The 17,191-nt window shown below is 42.7% G+C and overlaps 1 protein-coding gene across 3 annotated transcripts in view; it reads left to right on the top strand.

Annotated features, from left to right (window-relative positions):
- The first annotated feature begins 3,356 nt into the window (after positions 1-3,356).
- The window catches only part of LOC139284562 (drebrin-like protein A), a 29,326-nt gene continuing 15,491 nt past the window's right edge, over positions 3,357-17,191 (top strand). For all 3 annotated transcript variants that reach the window (XM_070904872.1, XM_070904871.1, XM_070904870.1), the window contains exon 1: positions 3,357-3,684. In XM_070904872.1, coding sequence (XP_070760973.1) covers positions 3,593-3,684 — 92 coding nt within the window. In that variant the 5' untranslated portion in view covers positions 3,357-3,592. The remainder of the gene's footprint in view (positions 3,685-17,191) is intronic.

Below are 17,191 nucleotides of genomic sequence, written 5' to 3'. Positions count from 1 at the left end.
ATGTTTGACTATGATGTGCATGTATCTTTTCTTTCTCTTTCCAACCACTGCCTTTTGTTTCCAACTTTGCCACATATCTCTGATGTTTCTTCCTCTTATCACGTCTGTGTGGCACCTCGATTTACTTCAATTGTCTTTTCATGCTCAGCCATGAAAGACCAGCTGCTGGTATGTTTGAGAGTTCAGCTGTCAGATATTATATGTGTACGCCACTGCCGTATCACTTGTGACTAACTTCCACTGAGTTGTATCATTGCCACTAGTGAGCCTCTCCCACATGCACCTCATTATCTACCTCCAGGAGAGCAATAACACGACTCCTCCACTGAGCTCAGCATTACCATGACAGGAAGAGGTGAGACGGAGATGGCACAGTGTCTTAAGTCTGCTGATGTAAAAAACACATGTATTCTGTCTTTGAAACAAGTAATATAGAAAATTGAAAATGCACTTAAGGCGTCTGTAACAGTCCACGTGGACACCAAAAATACTGTTGCAGCTGTGAAACATTTGTCAGACAAGAACGCAGCGTCTTAGATACGTTACATTGTAAACACCAGACATTTGTCTTCTGTCCAAATATTGAAACATCTGCCATAAAAATAATGCCCTTCCTAAAACACAGCTCAGTTTTGTGGTTGAAATCATTTCAAAACAGAAATGAAAGATTTAATTTAATATCACCATATAATGAACAATAAAACATGAAATGGTCTTCAATCTCACCTAAATCACATAACTACCAATCTTTTTTCTTCAGGGAGACCATTACAGCAGCTCATACTGTAAAACAATAAATTCACAACACAGTGGGATAGTGTCATAGAAAAAGCTATATTTATGACAACATGAACAGAAGATTACAACCATTGCCAACTGTTCGTACACGCACAAATATGACAACACATGCTCACACATAAGGAGGCAGGTAAGTCCTGGCCTCTCAAAGCATGCAGAGAAGAGCAAAGGAAAACATATTGTTAGTGGAGTGCAGGACAACAGGAGGACAAAGCTCAAGCTGTGACCCCTGAGCCCAAACACATCTCTGACCTTTTAACACCACTCATCAGGTCTGGGAACACACAAACCTGCCAGGCAAGCCTTGATACGCCCCCCAGGAAAACAGGATTTGAACAAATCCATGCCTACAAGGAAGTGGTTTGTTTGGTGGCTGAATGTGTTATACAAAGCCTCACATCATCAGATGGTGAGAACAGTCACATGTACAAGGACTTGTTCAAAAATCAATGAATTAGCTAAGAGACTTGAATGGATTCAGAATTTAAGAGGTGCTCTAGGAGACGCACTCTTAAAGAGGATGTTGCATGTGACTGGACCCCTCAACACTCTGTCACCCACACGCTGTTAGTTTAGACTATGTCAGGAAGGCAGGAAGCTGAACAAAAAGCTTGTGACAATTAGAGAAGGAGTTTAAGTAAGAGAAAATCCCCATTAGCGCACACACACACACACACATGTCCAAATCCCCACTGGACATACAATCATTCCCACATTTAGACCCCATCTCCAACAACAGCTGCCACCGCACCCCAGCAGAGGAAATGCCAAAGTCCTCTGAAGTGGAGCATAACAGCACTGCAGTTCACATCCACAGCGAAGGGCTGAGAGGCTGGAAGGGCAGGAGAGCCTCTAATAGCAGGAAGTTGTAAGAATAATAATGGCATGGGGATGTCATGCCCCCTGTCCTTCTGGCATGCAAGCTTTTGGCCAAAACTGTGTGTCTTGCCTGCTTGATTATACAACCAATGCAACATTTCTTCACACAACTTACAGTTGGTCTACCAGATGTGGGCTTTTTGGGGAGAAATGTACACTTTTCCAAACATAAATTGATTCAGTGAGGATTAACAGTTACACAGTATATTGCCAGTTTTGTGTCACTACTTTTTAGTACGTTTTTAAATTATGGCAAAGCTTTTTAAACGCCGGAGACATCCTTTATTTTTCAGTGCCTCGCTCTCCTCTAATCTAAATACTGAGTGTTGAATTATTAAAAACTGCTTTGTATTTGCAGCGCGACCTATTAATTACTTCCCTGACTCTGGCGTCATTTAAAAACAGCTGCAACCCTGACAGTGAAAAATGGACCCAAGGAAGAGGAACACAACGATGGAGATGGAAACTCTTTGCCTTAATAGGAAGTGGTTATTTTCACGAGTGATTGTGTCGGGTGACTGTGTCAATCCAATATTCACCAGAGGATTACTCATTAGCAACTGTGAACTGTTTCCAGGACAAATCTTAGCGGTGAAAAGCATGGCATGGCGTATTAAATGTTAGGAAAAGTGACCTGCAAATCAAATTTCATGAGGTCAAATCCAGCCTGAGCTTGACGCATCAGAAAATAAAAACCTGTGACTTTTATCCTCTACATCTGTCCTGGATTATCTAAGAATGGCTGCTAAGTAAATTACAGAGCTCAGGAACATTCCCATAATCCAAGATCTTAACCCCCGTGCCACTGACCCACAGTCAAATACCAGTGCATGTGTGTGTATGTGTGAATTGCATGTCTGGAGGGAGTTTGTCAAGAGTTCACAGCTTGTGTGTGAGCCTGTGCATGGCAGTGTTTGTGTGTGTGCATGATGGTGTGGTCAGTGTGTGTGTGTGTGTACCAGTGTTGGGCAGCCATTGAACAGACCCCCAGCCGTCCTTAAACACTGAAACAGCCTCCCCTGCTCTTTTTTTATGTGCTGCCTGCTTCAGACTCAGTTCCCATGAAATTGGTCCTTCTTTGGCTCGTTCAGAGATCGCCTGCACTGTAAATGGCTTCTCTGGAGTCTGCCAAGGGCCAGTGGGGGCCCATTCAAAGACAAAAAGAGACAAAAGAGAGACTGACAGATCTAAAGCTGCCGCACTTCCACTGTAGCCCCTCTGAACCACATCAACAATTCCTATTCTGGATTTTTGCTCAAAAGAGAGTTCAGCCATCACAATTATTTAAAAAAAAATAACAATAAGTTCCAAAATAAATAATTTTATTGGATTGTTCTGTGCTGTTGGCCCTCAGCTATCATTCATTTGCTGTCAGTATTGTGTAAATAGTGATGTGGCGCAATAACTCAACTATTCTGATTTGTTTTAACACAGAAAAGTGTCTGTTAATTCCAGTGTGAGACAATTGAAGGGCGGGTAAGTTGCCATATAGAAGACAAGTGTTACCAAGTGAATATCAAGATAAGGAGGATGCACAAGACCCTTGTGATCTGTAGGCTACGTGTAGCTGAGTGGTTTCTTCCAAGTGACCCAGCTAGTGAAGTCATTATGCTTTCCACTCTCTCAACGGGAGGTGGGGCTTTTTAGTGAAAACTTATTCTACCCCGCTGCACAAAGACCAGTGTGCAGTCGCAGTCTCCTCCACGCTGTGAGTGCGCAGCGCCCGCACAGATCTCCTCAATTTGGAACTTAAACCCACACTGCATGAACCCGCGTACTTTTGCTGCTGTTTTCTCGGCCGTCAACGACCCTCAGTGCTCCGCTGTGGCTGTTCTCCAGCAGATACTCGAGCCCGAAAAGCGTCGGGACCAGTGAAGAGAGAAGCTGCGGGAGTGGTCTGGAAACTTTTGCCATCATGAGCACGCGAACGGTCAACCTTGATACCTACAGCTTGTCACTGCTCACGGCCAAAGAGGACATCCTCAACCCCCGTTCCTCCACCAACTGGTAACATAGTGCTCTTAATATTGCATCTGCCTGTCACAGCAGACTCCTTTTGTCTGCATCATAACATAAAGGATTAAATATCTCCTCTATAAGTCTTATGATGATGAGAAAATTACGAAGACAAGTAGAATCAGTAACTTTCATGAAACTTTGATGTTCTCCATCTTGTTTTACTGAGTCGTAGCCGTTTGCGCAGACCCAGGATGGCTGTTGCGTAAGCCGAGGCTTGATTTTAATTAATCCAATGAGGGAGGTGGGCCCACACAGGGACAGCACGCGACCTGGACTATATTTATTACAGGTCCAGCAATGACAAATGCATGCAGGCTAGCTCAGTGACACAGGGATGTATTGACTGTATTGAGCAGAGATGTGAGGTGTGGATTGCCGTCCATTCCGCACGTCAGGCGGCTGGTGTGGCTCAGAGCGCGGCACCTGGCCGGCGGCCCGCTGCCCTCACCTCTTTGCTATTCTCCAGAAGCATTCTTTGTGCTGAGGATCGTGTTTCTGATCTCTGATAGGGGCTGTCTTTCGGGGAGAGGCTCTTTAATCTGACAGACAGCATAGTAGGCATGCATGAGTACCATCCACAAGACTAACCAATAACAATAATTCAAATGTTGAGCAATAAGATGTGTACAATAAATAGATATTAGAAACAAAATATTAAAGACCAACCTGCAGAGTGGCCTTGAAACATGAATACAGAACCAGTATTCAGACTACAATTCAAGTATAAGCCAACACCAGAACAACTAGCTCATGATTCTTTAACACATTGGAGTAACACGTTGAAATGATTTGTTTCATTCATTCTGCTCTGGCATATGTGAGACCAGTCATGCTGTAACCCGACCACGCGACACTTGGCTCTTTATGTCCTTTTGTCACAGGGTTTGCTTAGTCTGTAACTATGGTGACCCATCCATCTTTTCCAAACAATACCTATCTACAACTCTGTCTGCCTGTCTCATCTTCTTTCTCCCTTTTCTTTACTGTGTGTGTGTGTGTGTGTGTGTGGTATTGTCATCTCCAGCTACAGACATGCTGTCAGGGAAAATTAGATATACTATGACCCTGCTCTTTCCATGTATCCACACTATGAAGTGAAGTTTAGAGAAGCAGACCAAGGCCCAAGCCCACACGTGCTCATGTGGAAGTAGAGGACTGATTCTGTCCATCTCTGTTTCATCTTCCTCCACCTCACGTGTCTCTCTGCCTCCAGGTTTTCCTGCCCACTTTATCCCTACCTTCTTCCTGGCTTTCCATGACGCCATGCAGACTTGAGGAAATGAGATTCAGAACAGTATGAGTTAACCTTGACAAAGTGAAATCTGACATGTTCATGAATGGGGTGGAAAGAAGTCCCCCATCCCAGCAGAACATGTTCAGTTTCCAGTCTTTCTTGCATTAGGAAAATCTCTAAAAGTTTCCATGTTCACTATCACTATGGAGGTTTTGTCCCATGGCAACACCTCCATAGTGATACTTCACTGATCCAGCAGTTTCTCATTGGAGAGCAGATGCATCTATCCACAACATGCACAAGTTTGGTTGTGCGTTGTGCTTACAATAAAAAGGAGAAAGAGAGAGAGAAATCCCCCCAGCTTCCATTGAGCCCACTTAGAAGGCTAAATAACTCTGCTGTGACTGAATAGAGAGGTTGGAGGGGGACAGGATGATGTCATGATTCCCACTGTCAAACCACAGAAACAGACACCCACCTCGCACGTGTGTGTTGAAGGGATTGTATGTGCCTGCATGTGAATATATTTGTCTTTGGGTGTGCCTATGCATCCTGCAGAGACTATAAAAGTGAGTCGGGGGTGTTGAGAAGTTTGCATGGAGAGGGGTAGGAGGCTTGTTTTGTTGGACGATCCCGCCCCTACTGTGAGGCCTTGAGGTCTCCTGTGTGCATTATCTAATGACCTTGTGTCCTGAATGGGAAACAGACCCTTTGTGGGTGAGACTCTGGAGAAAAGAGGAGCAATTTCAATGCATCCTTCATTCAGGCGTCTCTGCTCAACATACAGCCTTGGAGGTCTCTCCTCAGTCTCTCACTGGTAGGCTGGAAACCTGCACTGTCTGCATGTGTTTTGTGTTTGTGTGTGAGAGACAGAAAGAAAGAGAAACAGTGAAAATGCATGTACCCAAGGACTTTGACTAATCCTCTGAATGGGAGATACTTGAAATCGGGATTTAAGTCCAGTTTACCTCAAAATAAAATTGGCACTGTAGGTAAGGTCACTTGCTATTGCGGCCACGCACAAATGGAAATTGCTCTTCATTCTGTATGAAAGGATGAGTTGTAGTTCTAGCTCAAACTCAAAAAATCCCCCTGCCCCCCCCCCCCCTTTTTTTTAACAGTTCAATAAAATACCTCAGTCAGTGGTTTGTTTTACACATTTTCAACTCGAAGCCAATAAAACCGTGTAAATAAGAGCAATTCTCCAAAGCAGCATGCATTACCAGAGGTGTCTTCCTGCCAAGTATTGCAGAGTGCAGCACCAGCTTAGCCAAGCATGTAGAAGAGGGGCAGAAATCAGTTTAGAAAATGTTTACAGCATTGTTTCAGCCTTGCAAAGCATATCAGATGGGAATTCCTATTGCGCTGTGGAGCAGTTTGACCTCTATTCATCAGAATTGGGCGTTGGCCGTATCCAGACATCTGTGGGCCCTGGTGACTTCGAACACACCTTCTTCATAGACTTCTTTCTTGCTGTCCACACTTTGATACTGTGTGCTGTGCTTGTGTTAAATGTTTCACTATGTTCTCTTGCAGGGATTATAACAGTCAGCAGGCAGTGACGCATTAAGCAAATATCTGATTTCACTGTAGTAACAGAGTGATTGAGTTTAGATTGAATATTGAGAGATCAATCAATCTTGTCTTCATTCATTCCGAGTTGAAAGTCTAGTTCGAGACTTAGGGCAGATATTTTATTTACATGTATGAATGAAACATGTAGACACATTTCCAGGAAGAAAACAAGCTGCTTAGAAATTGACCTTACATTATATTATTATATAAGATGGTAAATACTGTAATTGAATTGTTCCTAGATTGGTGAACAGACATACAAAATGCATGAATCCTGTTTTAGGGTGTTTTCTTTTACTGGCCCAGATTTAACTTTACCAGGTCAAGACAGTTCCTCATTGATTTGTAGTGTGTAAGAATTCAGAAGAAATCAAATGGTAATGGACATTGAATTAGACAGATATGAAGTTTCAGTTTTGAAATTCACTTCTGGAAACTCTTTACAAATGATGTCCAAGCTGTTGTTCTTTTGCAGCTGTTAGAAAACCTTCCTCCAGTACTGTAATATAACATGTCATTTAACCTACTTAAATTCATTAATTACCTGTATATGAATTATTTATTTTTACTTTTACTTTAATTCATCTTTTCTTTAATTATTGCAGTCTGTGGGAAACCTAAGTAATCAATCTTACCCATTTCCATTTAAGAAGCAACACATTATCCTCTCGTCTCCAGGCCTCTGATCTCTTGTGAAGGGACTCTCCCGCTGATGATAAATGGAAGAGCCTTTATTTCTGCATCGGCCCGGGGTGTTTGTGTTGCTGCTACTTGCCAGAATTTCCACAGGCTCATGCATGATTAACCGAGACCAGAAGAGTTCCTGGGTCTAAAGTTACGCGCTACATGGAATACACCTGTGGGTGTGGGGAGAGGATGGGAGGGAGGAAGGTGAAACGCAGGGCTGCCATTGTGTTCGAATGCAAATGCTGAAGTGCTTCTGCTTGTGTATAGGTGTACAGTATTTTGTGAGTCCAGAGAGAGATTATATGTGCAAGTGCAGCAAGTCAGTTATCTTACTTGTAAGGATAAAGAAACATTACCTGTTATCAAGAAATTACTCACTGCCTGGACTTCCCTGCACAGGTTCTGCTTTTTGTTCAGTTCCTTAATTATGTACAAAGACCCAACTGTCAAAAAGATACTGAAAGGCATATTAATGCTAGCTGTCGACACATGGACTGTTGTGTAGCTTCCTACGCTGAAACAAATCCTTCTGATCACCTGACTGTGGAATCCCACAGAATGAAAACAAGCAGTCTGGTTGGTTTCCTCTGGCTGTTCAGGATAAGGCTGCAAAGGCAGCACACAGTGGTGCTATCAGGCTGAATGATAACAGGACATGTTTGATCGATCCTTCATATAAATAGCAGTATATACAAATAGGAAGTCAAAGGACAGTAACACTGGACCAATGCCCAGTCCACTCTCTCTCTCTCTCTCTCTGTCGAACTATCGCTCTCTATCTCTGCTTCCTGTATAATACTTTGATGTAGCTATCTGTTTGAGATATATCTCCACTGGTCTCCGAAGAAGCATGCATCCTATCTCTTATCACACTGTTGCTGCAGCTGTGAAAACCTTGCAACACCAGTTTTGGTGTATTTCAGTTGTTAACTGAAGTAACACACGAGCCCTTAAATCAAATATCATGGCTGCCTTTCATACCGTGGTGACTGTAAGGGGCAGCGGTGAAAATGACAAAGGATTCAGGATTAGGAATAATTTTACCCTAAGGTCACACCACAATCACAAGAGCTAGTATGACGGGAACTTGGCCCACCCAGAGGGGCTTTAATTCTCGGCTGAACACTGGGGCACTTGAGCACTAACTTGTACTGAACGGAGTGGTACTTGTGGCCATTCAAGTGCTTCTGGTGTGACAGTAGGGCACAACATAAGCATGCAAGTGTCCCATGAGGGCATAGACATATCCTGGTTAAATAAATTTTTATAAAGCCATTACACACAACCAACATGGTTCCCGTTTCAAGGATACAAGTGTTCTGCAAAAGAGTGCCCTCAGCTCACCTAGCTGCTTGTGTGAGCATGTCGGTGGGTGGCATGTTGGAAGATGATGACAATGATGGCTGTAATGGCTGTTATATGTGTCTGTGTTTAGATGAACTTAGAGAATGATTCTGACAGTAATCACGAAACAACTGCTTACTACTCACTTAAACATTATTTAGATTCATCAGGGATCTAAGATGAAGCTGCAGGGTAATAGTAGGTCTCAGGCATGATGAGACATGACTGCACGAGGTTATACTGTATGTGTGTGTCTGTGTATGTTTGGATTTCTTAGCGTGCAAACTGTTGGGCGCAAGACCACAAATTGACACCGTGTTGAAGTGTGACTTGTAATTGCCCCATAGAAGATGCAAGAGGTTGGTAATTAATGTTTCATGACTTGGTGGCACTGCAGTGCTGTTATTCTTTTGGGTGTCAATTTTCTATTGGGAACAAAATAAGTTAAAGAACACAAAAGAGCTGCTACCTTGAAGACGACATTGTATCCTGCTGGTGTGGCATCTTTGTTTTTATTGTCATAAAGTTTGTAGTGAACAATAACCCTCAAAAGTATTTTGTCATACGTCCTCACACCTGACCTTTCCATCAAATCCTCCTTTTGTGTCACAGAGCAGTTGACCTTAATCCAGATGCCCTCTGCACATTGTTTCCACTGGAAATCTGTCCTTTTCATGCCTACAGCAGTGAACACAACAAATGTGTTATTGTTTCCCTTTTGCCGTTCAAGACCAAGGCAGAGTGTCTACTCTGCTGGAAAACTTTGGCTGTTCCTTTGTGAAACCAGATGGAGTTTTCATGCAAATGCCATGAAAAATAGAAGCTGGATTAAGGTGAATTTTTTGTTTAATCTAACTAATGGGCCTTGAGTGTAGCAGACATAGTGGGATTTCCAAGGGTGTGTCAGATAGCTGTCGAAAAACATCTGCATTTCAGTGTTTCTCCAAACACTGGCAAGAGGATGAATAGTGAAGGATGAAAATGCGTGGTGTGTGTATCCTGATCCCAGCTGAGGCACTTTTAGGGTATGTCTGAGCAACAATATGATATCACAGAAATAGATTCTTCTGTTGATGTGTCTGAGCTGTAGAGTTTGACAAAGATATAATCTGTGAAACCAGGCCGTTGGCACTCAACTACTTTGGAACTCATGTTCTAGTATTGCAGATATGAGAGTGACCTACCTGTCTTAATGTTGTTGCCACGCTTGGATTACAAAGTGCTGAAGCAGGAGATAGTGAGACACAATGTTTTGCTTGTGTTGCTTCCACATCCCCCAGAGTAGCTCCCACACAGCTGTCTAATTGCTAAAGAATTAACTCATAGGAAAGATCTTTAAGGTCCTTGTTGGAGAGATAACAGGTGTTTTGCTTTCAGGAAATTAACCAAATATGTGATATCTGGAAAATGCTCTACTTCTTAAAAAACATTAGGATATGCTCTAAAGTCCATCTCTTCTTTCTGGCATCTAGCTACTGATTTAGCCAGAATGTTGTGAAAGGAGGAACCAAGTGCATGCTGAAATGTCTCGTCATGTTCTGTGTTGCCGCGGCTCGTCTTGTTGTGAGCACGCCAAGCACAACACCAGCAGAGTCTGACAGCCACCAATCTTTTTACAGACGATAACATATTTATTGTTATTTTGCTCTTAATTACACAGTTATGAGATCATCAGACACACGCACTGACACTTTCATACATATTTTATACACATGCAAATACATATACACACAGGCAGACACTGGGCCAACTGAATTAGGATACACCCTTCTGTTATTCCTATAGCTGTCTTGAGGTATCATCAACTGTGTTTGCTGAGTTGCTTAAGCCTAATCTCCCTCTTCACCATGGTTACAAAGGACCACCATGGTTATGATCATGACAGTGTGAGGGTTAACTACTAGCACCTTGCAGCAAAGTCACGCTGGATGCAGGGCCTTTACTGGGAACTCAACTTTCCTTTCTTCTGTCTTGTTTGTTCACTTGCTGGTGGTGGGATTGGGTTGTGGGTGGATGAGGAGAGTCGGGGGGCTCCGTTGTCCTGACGACCCTGGTGGGAAAGCTAGGTTGTTTGTTAAGAGAGACTGAATGAAGCGGGGGGAGATGAGTGGAGAGGGACTGAGGAGGCTGGGAGGGGGGTGCAGATGAATGTGCAAGGACAGTAGGTAAGAAATATGGAGGGATAACGAGATGAGAAAGGAAAACAAGTGAGAGGAAAGAGGAAGGATTTGCGGTGAGTGAAGAAGTTCAGCAGGGTGGTCTTGACAAGAGGTTATTGAAAAGCAGAATCAGAAAATGATTGAAGTGTGGGAGCTAAGAAAAGGGAAAGATGAGAGGACAGATGGAGGGGTGAGGAGGAATGAGAGAAAGATCAAAGCATTACGAGAGGCAGCAGAGAAGACGAAGCTGAATGAGGTCTGAGTGGATATGTGATACTTGAGAGAGTTTGCTTTGTGAAGGAAATGGTTGGAGATAAGATGTTTTTAATGGTCCCATAATAACTGTGATATAGAGACAGGAGGCTATTCCTGTGTGTGTGTGTGTGTGTGTATGTGTGTGTGTATGTGTGTGTGTGTGTGTGTGTGTGTAGCTGTGCGGGACAGCATGCACAGGAAATGCCAGAGTGATCCCAGTGGACCACGATTTTAGAGGGTTTATCATCACGTCTCTCCTCTCCTCTCCTCTCCATGTATTCCTTCCCATGTCAGGTGTAGGAAAAATAAATTCTGTTCCCATCCACACCCCTGCAGCTCTCTAAACAAACCGTTTACCTCCCTCTAAGAGTCATAACAATTTACCCCATAGAGACCTGTGACAATTCCCCTGTAATACTTCCATCAAGACACTTGCCCCCAATAACCACATACTCTTCTACCACCTTGGAAACCTCCTATACACTCTGGCTGTTTCCCATTGTGTGCCATTGTTAAATGTGCCCCTCTTGGCCTACCCATTTAAACCTATCTACATCCCCTGGTGCTTTTCATCGTTTTCCCCTGTGTGAACCCAATCTTTGAGTGACTATTCTCCAAACCCTCCCTCTGGTTCACCCTCTCCATGTGCCCCATCACTCTTAAGCACACAGCCTCATGACATTGATCTTCATGAACCCATCTTCCATTAAAGCCTAAACAATGATTCCACCATTTTTAACCCTTACCCTTTACAAGTACGGAAATTGGGCAAGACTGAAAATGCTTTAGCTTACTTTAGCTGCATGTTTGAGTAAAAAAAATACTGCACAGCTTGTGCATATGGAGTGACACCTCCACACTGAAGACAATACTCAATACATACTCTTTTTATTCTAAGGGTGGGAAACAGCTTTTACTGTACAGCAATATAAAATAAAACTCCAAATGCTGCATTCTCTGCCGATGATCTGTTGGAAATTATGTTGAAAATACAACAGCTACACATCAGTAAGTGTATGTGGATATACATTTGACAAGTATATGAAGTATTTGATCTACAACTGTTAACTGTTACATTTGTATTTAGAGCTGAGTTGTACCTTTGAGTGTGTTATCAATTCTTACATATGTAACACACAACAGGGGAGGTCTAGACTGTTTCCTCTTGCTGAATTGAGTTATGTCGTATGGCTTTGGAAAAGAAGGATACAGTTTCTGTGAATCTCTTCAAAACCAGCAAGACTGAGCTGCTTCCAAGCTCCAGCCTGTCCCAAGGTTTAAAACATAGTGTGACATGTCATGGTTCGCTTATAAATATCGCTCTCACATTCTTACTTGAAAAAACATTTGCTGAAACAAACAAGCAGACACACACACACACACACACACACACACACGCACCTACAGCCGACACACTCTTGCCTTTCTTGATGACGCAGATTGTATTACACAGAGAGAAATGTGGCGGCTAAGTAATTAGTGTGTGCGCAGCTCTATTTACACAATGACTGGCAAATGTTATCAGTGGATTAACTCGGGACTGTAAGACGATACCAACTGTTGTCCATGCAGTCCACCACTACACGCACCGCCTCACAGTTCATCACCTGACAATTTCGTTTTCACTACTGTTCAGCTGTGTCACACACCAGTCTAAGTGTTAATGATGTGTTTTGTCTGTTTGTTGTTTCCAGACATTTTGAATCAACATCCACCGTACAGCAGCATACTTTTTGTCTCTCTTTCTCTCTTTGTCCATCCCCCGCTCTTTTCCATCTGCCTCCGCACACAGAGGGCTGTTTTCTCTCACTGGTCCTTGGCAGTGATTTAATTACTTATTTGTTTAGTTTGTCATATTCTAAACTTCTCTGGCTCTGTGTTTTGCTGAGAACAAAAATGTTCCTCCCTCCCCTCCTCCTGTCAGCATTCCATCCAGTCTCTGCCCCTCACTGCCTCACCCCCCACTGACTGATATTGTGTGTGCTCTGTTTTCCTACATTTCATTTAGCTACACTTTCTGTTCTTTCTTATAATTTTGCTCTCCGTTGCCTCTGTCATTTCTCCCACTATTTACCATTATCTGCAGGCCAAATTACTTCAATGGCCTGTAATAGTCTCCAGGGGAGTCTGCTGTGTCCTCCACCCAGTCAAATACTGTACAGATCAGTCAGTGTTACTCAGTGGGTGGATCTGAGCAAATACTCTTATGGGTCAAATAGGCAGCCAACTTATTCTTCAAATTGACTTGCACAGCTTAAAGGGGAGTTGAACATGATCTATCATCAGTGAGCAGTACTCCATCATGAATACAAAAGCAAAGAAATACTCTCACGACGACAAAGCGCAGGTCACTTTAAGTTGTCTTTCTCAGTACATGTAGAAACTGATCATTTTAGACTCAAACTTTTATTCATTTTTGCATGAATAGCCTAAACAAGATGAGAAACAGTTAAGAAAACCCAAACAACGGTTTTGACTTTGTACTAACATGAGGTCTCACTTCCACCCCCCATCATGTCTCAACATCCTGTAGCCTGACTGTCAAAGTTTTTGAAAGTATTTGAAGCATGCAAAGCAAGCTGCAGTTCTTGCATTACTTTGTTTTCTCTGTAGTCACTGGAGCCCTGCAAGTTTACTCCATTGGTAGTTTTCTATTGATTCAGCTAGACTTCATTAAATATTCAACAAAAAAAAAGTTAAAAGTAAAAATGTAGTAAATTAGCTCAATAGCAGAGCTTCACATGGGACATGTGTTACATTTCTGTGCTATCAATTCAAATCTATTGATATGGATTCATGTTTGATCCAACAGTTTTGTGTTGATGTGAATTGTCAGAGCATAAGGTGAAGCTTTTCAACAAGGTTTCTGTTTGTTGCCATTATGGTAAGATTACTGCAGGCGGCTGGATTAAACATGAGCTGAAGATCAGGTTTTTTAGTGGTGAAATGTCACTGAAGCATAGTGGGTTTTACAGATGCATTGTTCCTGGTGTAGTATCATTTTCATGGTTAAAATGGGGAGTGTTTATTCTCAGAATATAAGCCTTTCATCTACAGTAACACTACTATCATTTATTAAACCTAATTTTAGGTATTTTACTGAATCTGAAGCATTGACGAAATCAAACTATTGGATCAAGGTTTCTGTGCTAGGCACTACCATCACATCATAACCCAATTGGAGAGCCTCCCCTGAGCCAGCTTTACTCCTGACACAAAAACACAAGTGGGATAGACCAGACACGATATGGTGGACTGGAGTTTAACAGTCTATGTTTTATAATAAAAATATGTTTCTGCTTTTTATAGTGATGTTGTTATACGCTGCCCTTCTCTTGGGGCATTACTTAAATCTCATCTCAGTAGGAGAGGGGCATGTTAAGTATTATCTTCAGTTGTAGTGACAGCAAAGGGATATTACACCTTACTTCATAAACCACATACTGCTTGAGGATGTTTGGCTTGTTCATATGTGACTTCACCCCACATCTTTGTGGGGATCCACAAACATCCCTTGAGCTATTGTCTTTGGTTTCGGTCTGCTCTATGCTTTGGGACTTTATCAGCACATCAACATTTCTTTTCAATGAGTAACACATTCAAATGTGAATTACATTTCTCTCTTCAATTAATAATCAAGACGCATTTAATTTGTGGCAAGTTGAAGAATATTGCTTCACTGAAGTTTTCCTCTGGGAGTTTGGTGCCTGCTCAGCAACTCTTATTAAGGGGCCCTGTTGCTTAGTCTGTGGGGATTACAGTGGTTCCAGCCCACTGTCTGCAGGGCACCTGACTGAATCCTCTGCAGCAAGCCATGAGTATGAGCACCACGACTATTCCGTCTTTGTTTTCTTTGCAACTTTCCTCTTTCCTTACCTGCCTCTCAAGAGACACTGTCACATCCTTTCCCTCCCTTCCTCCTTCCTACCTCTGTCTCTGTTGTTCTTTCTGGCACTCTTTCTCCGAGTGGATCTGGGTCAACTCTGTTGTGGGATATTTAATAAGCACAGAGAGGTGTTCACATAAACACCGTCCTTCAACAGCAGTCTACATCATTTTGACATCCACGTTTCATCACTCAATGAAGGGCCAAAGAGAAAAACACTGCTTGGGTCACTGGAGTTTTAAGTACTTTTTTAAAAGACAGTCTTCATACCTTGTTTAGGTTTTTGTTAAACCGAAATAAAATCTGTGTGTGTTCGCTCCCTAGAAATATCTTACACCACAGTACAATTCGAATGTCCTTGTGGTTTACCAATGCCACGTTTTTCAGTCATGATGTTTACAGTGATGCATCACCTTAGAGCACACTGAACCACTCTGTAGACCTCTACAAGACAGACAAATGTAGTGTCTTTCTCTCTTTTTCCGATTCTCCTCTTATTTGGCTTCAGTTAGTCTCTTGTTCCGTCACTTCCTCTCTCTTACTTACATTTCTCAACCTCTACCCATAAACCTTCACGTGTGTCTGCAGTCCAGACGGACGGAGGAATGCGTATACCACTGGGGTCGCCGCATGGACACAATATGAGTAACATGCTGGACAGGGTGGGGGGGTGGGGGGTGACTTTTTCAGCAGTTGAGTCTGGCTGGACTTTTTTTGCCCATGTTTGGCGAGAGGAAATGAGCGCTGTGTGCTGTGGGGACGTCTCTGAGTTCCCCGCTCCAACACAGACAGAGAGGTAGACAGAGAGACAGGCTAAAAATAGCACTGGGAGTCCAGGTCAGCTTTGAGAGTAAGAAGTTGGGGGGCTGAACAAAAAGAGGCTTGTGGGAAAAGGTAGCTGTAGTGAAAATACAAATTTGAAAGAAGTTAGAGAATGAAATGAGCATTCAAAAGACTGCGCTGATCTTAAAATCACAGGTCTTGACAAATGTCGGTTGGTGGGACCACTGGGGATGTGTGTGCAGTATGTGGAAGGGAAAAGCAAGAGGAAAAGGAGCAAAAGAATGATTTGATGGAGAGCTTAATCTGGGCCGTGAATTCTGGTGGGAGCTCCAACCTTCTCATCCATTTTTCTCATATCTCTCTCTTCATGCGCAGTTTATCATATTGCAACAGCGTGCATAACCACAAATCTCTCATATCTCCCCCGCTGGCAAAGATGGAATGAATAAATGACCTATGAGCCCACAAGATCTTTCTGTCAGAGAGACACAGAGGGTAGGAAGTGCAGAGTCGAGAGAGAACTGATGAGGATGAGATATTGCCTCAGTTTGTGAAAGAGGTATGTTGTGCTACAGGATTTAAAGTAGGAGGGAAGGAAATATGTGTTGTATGAGACGGGGGTCAGAATAATGAATTTGGAGTAGTAATGATGGTGCGATATCAGCAGAATATATGGAGAGAGTAAGGACGGTGAAGTGAACAAGGAATATGAGAAATGGTTATTGGTTCTGGGGCCTAAAGTATCATATCACAAATCTCATAGGTTCATTTCTCTCTTTCTTATTGTATAACAATACACAAGCGCAATGAAATGCATTCCCCGAGAGCATCAAAACAAAATTGGATGAGAGTACAAGGGAAGAAAATCTCCCTGAGCCTCTTTTGAAATTACAATATGAGAGGAGTGTGTACATTGTGTTCAAGTATTTCCTGCACATTACCACACTGAAATGGTTCAGTGTTTAGCCTGGTGTAGTGGAACGCCCGGATCAGTGAAAACAAGGCCTTCTCCAGCACAGCTCACCATCTGCTTCTGTTATGTTCATCTTGAAATGGTAGAGCTCAGCATGTTTGGAGGTATTACAGGGGCTCTGGTAGTCCAAAACAAACCATCCCTATTGTTACTGGCTCAGGCTTACAGTATATTGTGTGCGCGCCTGTGCTTGTGTGTGTGTGCGTGTCGTGTTTATGCACTCTATGTATGCCTCTGTATACTCTGAGATAAATGGCTTTTTATTTGTTTTATAGCTGCACTGAGTGGCTAGCTGTGGTAATGATGCACTAATTTCATTTCTCGTTGGTAATTACTTTAAAAAAAGATTTCAGATTTTGCCATCATTGTTTTTTCTTCTCCTTGCCTCACCCTCTCCCCTTTTCTTGCCCCTCACTCCCCTTAATGATGGCCTCTTTCTCTACATTTACATGTCTCTTCTGTTCTCTTCTCCACCCTCTGTCCCTCCCTCTCTCAGAGATGAGGTCATAACTGGCTGCGTTTGGAGGTGGGCTGGAGTACAGACATAAGAGAGTCTGTTTTTCTCATCAGTCAGTGTAGCTCTCAAGAAACCAACATGT

This window comes from Enoplosus armatus, chromosome 4 (assembly GCF_043641665.1).
Source record: "Enoplosus armatus isolate fEnoArm2 chromosome 4, fEnoArm2.hap1, whole genome shotgun sequence".
NCBI lineage: Eukaryota > Metazoa > Chordata > Actinopteri > Centrarchiformes > Enoplosidae > Enoplosus > Enoplosus armatus.
Note: the sequence above shows the minus strand (reverse complement) of the source record. Positions and strands in the feature narration are given on the sequence as shown.